This window comes from Fukomys damarensis, unplaced genomic scaffold (assembly GCF_012274545.1).
Source record: "Fukomys damarensis isolate Sample0158 unplaced genomic scaffold, DMR_v1.0_HiC HiC_scaffold_26, whole genome shotgun sequence".
Taxonomy (NCBI): domain Eukaryota; kingdom Metazoa; phylum Chordata; class Mammalia; order Rodentia; family Bathyergidae; genus Fukomys; species Fukomys damarensis.
The window spans coordinates 2,814,827-2,821,489 of NW_022900938.1; the positions used below are offsets into that span (position 1 = coordinate 2,814,827).

The 6,663-nt window shown below is 35.2% G+C and overlaps 1 protein-coding gene across 1 annotated transcript in view; it reads left to right on the plus strand.

Annotated features, from left to right (window-relative positions):
* Positions 1 to 349: 349 nt before the first annotated feature.
* Positions 350 to 6,663, plus strand: part of Boll (boule homolog, RNA binding protein) — a 32,036-nt gene continuing 25,722 nt past the window's right edge. Inside the window, exons 1-3 of the mRNA XM_010631972.2 lie at positions 350 to 482; positions 2,278 to 2,415; positions 5,103 to 5,194. Of these exons, the coding sequence (XP_010630274.1) occupies positions 363 to 482; positions 2,278 to 2,415; positions 5,103 to 5,194 (350 nt within the window). The 5' untranslated portion in view covers positions 350 to 362. The remainder of the gene's footprint in view (positions 483 to 2,277; positions 2,416 to 5,102; positions 5,195 to 6,663) is intronic.

Genomic DNA, 6,663 nt, shown 5'->3' on the forward strand with positions numbered 1-6,663 from the left:
CGCCGCCCTGAGGCGCTCGGGGGCTGCCACCGCCGACCAGAAGATGGTCCTGGGGCCCCGGGATGTCCTCCCCCGAGGGTGGGGCCCGCCGGCGAATTGGCGCGGGTCCCTTGTAGTGACACACACAGTAGCGAGTTTAGGGTGGGAGGAGCAGACGGGCGGGAGAAAGCGGGTTTTCTCTCCTGGGGAGAATCGCTTAGTGTTGGGTCAGGAATGAGGCTTCCCTGGTTCACTCATCCCTAACTAAAGATCAGTGGAGTTTTCTGTTGGAACAAGTGTGGAAACAAATGAGCTCGTCCATTGCAGTCTTGTTTTTAGGAGGACTTTTTGATTTAGCAAATGGGTGAGTTCTGCATTAACAAATGGATCAAAAGCCCAGGTCACGTTGTGACCTCCATGGCCCAGGGAGGAAACAGATCGAGTTTCCAGTTTCCTTCATTTGGAAATTAGGACCTAGGAATCGTGAAGTCCGTGGCTTTTCGGTAATTTAGAGGAAATACCTGTGCACTCCGTGAGAAGCAGATGTCTCCCCAAGACCCCATGAGATCCGAGAAGGCCCAGCTGTAGTCCAGTAGTCCCAGTGGCGTGCTTGCTTCTCAACACTTGCAAAGATTAAGTTAGGGATTGTGGTGACCAACTCTACTAACAAAGTCAAAAGTTAATTTCCATTTATTTGTTTTTCAATCAGTTGGAATTATGAACTTTAATTGTTTCTGAAGCCCTTATTTAGTATGTTAAACTGTCTCAAGAGTCTGTTTAGAGTTCCCCCAAAGAAAAATAATTAGCAAGTGTTTTAATAGGTTTCTCTCCAAAATTCTATTCTGTTTTCCTTCTCAGTTGTACCTGAGAGGTCTGTTAGCATGCCATTGTGAAAAGGCTTGTGCATTTATAAAATTTAAAGGAGGTCCTCTGATGCAGAACTGTGAAATACAGATATATACTGAGCTCAATTCTTTAAATTCTTCTACAGAATCACTCCAATCTTTAAATACACAAGTGCATTGAAAAGTTTGACTTTCTAAAAATACTGAACTTGATTGAGCTTTTTAATTTGTCAGTGACCGTTAGCCAAAAACCACCAAGAAGACACTTGTTTAATTAAATTGGGTTCTCATAGAACAAGGAATACACACCATGTGGCCTCTTAGAAAATGCTAATTTTCTGTGAGATGTGATTTTTAGATAGGGTTTCAGGAAGAAAGGCTTTATTCTAGAATGCATGTTATAAAGAAATGAGAGTATTTCTAGGATTGTGTATGTTAATTCTTAAAAGCAAAAGACAGATCAAGGCTAAAGCTGTTATTGATAAAGAAGCAATCACTCATCTGCCAGAAGAAAGGGATGTTTGCTCATTCCTGAGGTTTGGGCAATGATTTTGTTTTTGTCAGTGTGCAGACATGGTGGAGTGATCTTGGGTTTGTTTTTTTGTTTTTGTTTTTTTTTGTTGTTGTTGTTGGTTTTTTTTTTTTTGGTACCGGGGCTTGAACTCGGGTCCTTGCGCTTGCAAGGCAGGCCACCGAACTGCTGAGCTAAATGCCTGGCCCTTGGGTTTGTTTTTTTGTTGTTGTTTTGCTTTGTTTTGTTTTTTGTACCGGGGATCATACGTGGGTCCTTGCACTTGCAAGGCAGGCGGCAGAATCACTGAGCTAAATCCCCAGCCGTTTTGTTTTGTTGAGACAGGGTCTTGCTATGTAGTCCAGGCCAGCCTTGAACTACTATGTAGCCCAGGCTGGCCTCAAACTCACAGCAATCCTCCTCCCTCAACCTTTGCAGTGCTGGGATTATAGGCATGTGCCACCACGCCTGACTATATTGTTTTTATCTTGATCCATCAATCATGGAGTGACCTTGTCTAATGTTAGTTTTAACAAGAGAACATCATAGCCTAGCTGTGATCACTCACCAACTCCTGATAACGCCTGTGTAGACCTACCCAGGCCCACTCCCAGTTATCCAAGACTGCTTTCACTTTGTCTTCTTTTTTAATACTTTTTCTTAATAACTAAATGTATTTAATAATAATAACTGTAAGCATATTTAAGTAATACGTTTAATAGTTTAAGAACATTCCTATGGTAGAATCTGTGCTTTCTGTATCTTTTGTTGCCCCAAAGGCTATTGGCTCTAATTATAATCCTCGTAATAGGAGAATAAAAGTCAAGTCTATAATATCACATTTTGCCTAAATGACTCATCTCTTTGTAAGATATATGTTTACAGCGTGTATTAAAACATAATACCCAGTGTTGAAAGTTTTAAAATAATTTTATTTTACAGCAAACATTAAATCAGACACAAACAGATTCCCCATCCCCTAATCCTGTGTCACCAGTGCCTTTGAATAACCCAACAAGTGGCCCAAGATATGGAACTGTGATACCCAATCGAATCTTTGTAGGAGGAATTGACTTTAAGGTACTTATTTTGCATGCAGCATAGAGGGTTTTTTTGTTGTGTGTGTGTTTTTGGTTTTTTTTTTTTTACAATTTTTTGCATTAGAAGGTATTTCTCAGGTTTGTGCAACTACAGAGATACATAGCATCTGGATATTAATAGGTTTTAGATTGTCTTAATTTAAAGAAACTGTAAGTTAAGTAATACAAGTATAATAAGTTTCATTTCATATGCAAGGAAATCGAAGCTTATTTACATGCTGTATGCTCCTAGCTACTTAGTGGCAGACTGAGTCTAGAATCCTACTTTTCTGACTAGTTACATGTTCTTCATGTCACCATAACACACTAATTATACTTCCTTATATAGTATGCCAATTACCCAAATAATGGGTAATTAAATTTTTCAAGAAAAACTTACTCTCAACATTTATCTGGGGTTTCTGAGCAATCCCCTAGACTTCAATCTTCCAAATAACTTTCTATGATGGAATTTAAAATTTCATCACCAAAAAAGGCCTCTGACATTGTCAGAGTAGGGCATCTTGATAGTAATATACTTTAAGTCAGATAATTGGCCATTTCACTCTTGAAAAGAATCACAGATATGAGTTGATTGGCAGCACCCCACGTGGAAGATGGTAAGCACCTACAAGAAAGGCAAGTGTAAAGGCAAGTGTAAATATCTAAAATCAAGCACCCTACCTTTCAAAGGGATATATAGGATTCCTAAGTTTTCATATCATGCGCTAGAAATCATAGGGAGAGATATCTATTTAACAAAGAAAAATCCTTGTGCCATTAGGTATGATTTTTGACATTTATAACTTATTATTTTCATATAATCAATCTCACTAGGTAGAATTACGTTTTTCCTACTTAAAAAATCTTAGTATATTTGCTAAAATAAGTCTTATGTATGTAATTGTTTCACTAAAAATAATTATTTCTTGTAAGATATTTATTTTTTAAAAGATTTTCTGTGTCTGTGAAAAAAAAATGACTGACCAGAAGTATTCAGTATGGGCATTCCTATTTAGAATTCATACAATTTGCCAGGTGTGGTGGTGCATACCTGTAATCCCAGCTCTTGGGAGGCTGAGGCAGGAGGAGTCGCTGTGAGTTCGAAACCAGCCTGGGCTACATAGTGAGTCCCAGGTCGGTCTTGACTACATAGTGAGACCCTGTCTCAAAAATTAAAAAAAAATTCATACAACTTAGTGTATTTTTAAAGTAAGTCATCAATATTTCTATAGCCAGGTTATTCTAAATTACCAAAGTCTGCAATATGAACTTTGGAGGCCATTATTACTGTACAGCCATAGCTTTCAGGTAACTGCTAGGGTTCCTTCCCTTTGCTTCTGTCTTTTCCAAGACCATAGAAAAATGCCAGCAAAGAAGTAGTTCACTGTAGTAGCAGGCAGTCTTAGACTTTTCAAACACCTTATTTTTAGAAGCCTGCAGAAATCCCTCTTAATGTTTAATTATCTTGACTTTCTGTCCTTACTTGAGTGAAGAAGTTGGAGGTGCAAAATTGAGCTGATACTTATACTAGAGAATAGCTTGAACTAATGTGTTTTTAAATCTCTAACAGTAATTCTTATTCTAGCACATTCCATTTTGTGTTTATTGAAATAAAATAGGTTCGCTTAGTCTTAGATTAACTCAGACTTTGTCATCTTCCAGATTAGCAGGCTTTGTATTATCAAGCAAAAACCAATAGTTCATTTAAATAGTTAACAGTTGAATTCAAAAGGCACAGCTACACTCTAAGACATGTCTATTTCTTACATAGATAAAGACATTTTCCCCTAGGGATATTTACTTTTAGAGACAAACCATTGCAACTGAACCAGAAAATGAAATTGCAATTAATTTAGTGTACACACTCTGAGAAAAGGTACCGTGAATCTGTTATCAGACTATTTCAGATAAAACCAGATAAGCCCAAATGATCTTTATATACATCTTATATAAGTCTAATTATGACTATTGTGTTTACTTTGAATATCCTGTCTGTATTTAAATGAAATGTATATTGAATACAGATAAAAGTATCTAATAATTTTAAGTCTTGCAGCCGATCAATTTTTCTCACAAATTCAGTTTAGGCACTTTAGGAAATACATTCCTTTTCCACAATATGAGTCTTCTTGGAGACTGCTGAATATTATAAAGTGACTGGTGTAGGACAACTCATGTAGTTCCGCTCCATGATTGTTTATCCCCTTGAGTCACTAGAGCCAACAGTAATATGTCCTTACTATGTTTGTAGCTCTTAATCCAAAGTATTTTTTTAAACTGGCTAACTACAGAATAAGATTCACTTAAAATTATTTTAAATAGTGAACCTTCTTTACAGTTTCAGAATATGTAGCTCAGTTTAGATGTAGTTCAGTTTAGTTTTATTTGTGTATAATAGTTTAAGGACACAGCTAATGGGGCCAGGAATTTAGCTCAGTGGCACCGCACCTGCCTTGCAAGTGCAAGGTCCTAAGTTCGATACCTGATACCAAAAAAACAAAAACAAAAAAAGCATAGCTAAAGTATAAAACAAAATATTTATATTGATTTTACTAGTGGTTTCATGTGCTATTTTAATGAGAGACATTTAATCATATTATTTATAACATTTTTGTCTCTAAAACAACCATAAGTTACTTCATCTTCTATTAATGATATCTTAATTTTTTCTTTTTATGCCATTAGACAAATGAAAATGATCTGAGAAAATTTTTTTCCCAATATGGGTCTGTAAAAGAAGTGAAGATAGTAAATGACAGAGCTGGAGTGTCTAAAGGGTTAGTATTACTGCAAATAGTACAGAGAATTAACACTTGTATTTTTATTGGATATTACTAAATGTTGTGTGCTAATTCCATTTCATTTTTTGACAGAAAATTTCATGCCATCTTTTCCTTCTGACTTTTGATCTCCATGTGTGTGTTTGTGCATGTATGTGTTTTGATGGAGTAAGAAGGGACACTATAATATCCCATAATTTCTTGGGAATTTATTGTGTGGGCTGAAGGAGCCATTCAGTGTCAGGCAGCAAGTCTTAATGTTGAAGGGCAAATTGTACTGTAAGTAAGGAATCAGAAGTTAAAAGATCGGATACTTTGGGAACTATCTCTGCTTTATACTGTGGAGTACTTCATCTGCAAGGAGCTGACCCCATGGAAGGTCTGTAGGTTGTATCTCAGAGACATAATTAGGAGACTAATATGAAAAATAAACCTCTAATGAGAATGGTTTTTCTCATCTCAAAGAGAATGAAAACTGAAAAGAAAGCAATAAAATGTGTGAAAATGCATATAGCACTGTTCCAATGAATTGCTGTGTACAGAAACCAAATTTCAGAGAAGAAAAAAATTGCAACTTGCCTAGTACATTCACTTAAGGGGTTATATTGTAAAAGAAAACAGATAATATAGTGGCTTTTAGTAAAATATTTTGCTTATTTTACTGAAGAAAAGGTGTTAACCTAGTTATAGAAATAAGAGGACTGATAAGGTGGGTAGAAAACATTATTACTGAGAAACAAAAGATAAGTAACAAGTTGAAGAGATGGGACCCCACAGGGATGTTAAACACATAAAATACTTCCATAGACTTCCAAAAATATTAAGAGGAATTACTATTACACTGCTTTGGTTAGCAGATTTTGAATTCATTTTATAATACCACTTTTCATCCAGAAAAACACACATTGAAATACATATATCTGTGTTTTATGCATTTTCCATTGGGTGGTGTATGTGTTCTACCAAAAATAATTAGTATAAAAATAATCCTTTTATTTAATGTTGAGTAAAAGAGATAAAAAGAAGTTCCTTGTTGAAAAAGAAGCTGTTTACATTTGATCCAATAATTATGAAACAAAAACATGGAAATAGGGATATTTAGCATTAGTCAAAATAACTTAAGTTTCTAAATAGAAGTGATTTGGTAGATAGATTTTTTTGGGGTTTTTTTTCTACCTAGTTTGTTTTTTTGGGGCATGGCATACATTATGTTTTCATATCTTGAACATTATATGACCTGTACTTAAGGTAGCAATCATATATGGAAAGTAGATATAAAATCTAGGTTGTATACATTTCTAGTTGATATTTGAGAAATATACAATTTATTGTGCTAATAATAAAGTATATATTTGTATAGTCTTTTACCAATACAATTTTACTATGTTGAAATTTTAATTTTCTAAAGTTCTTTTTCTGTTTTGATTATTGTATTTAAACCTTTTCTTTTTTTTTTTTTTTTTTTT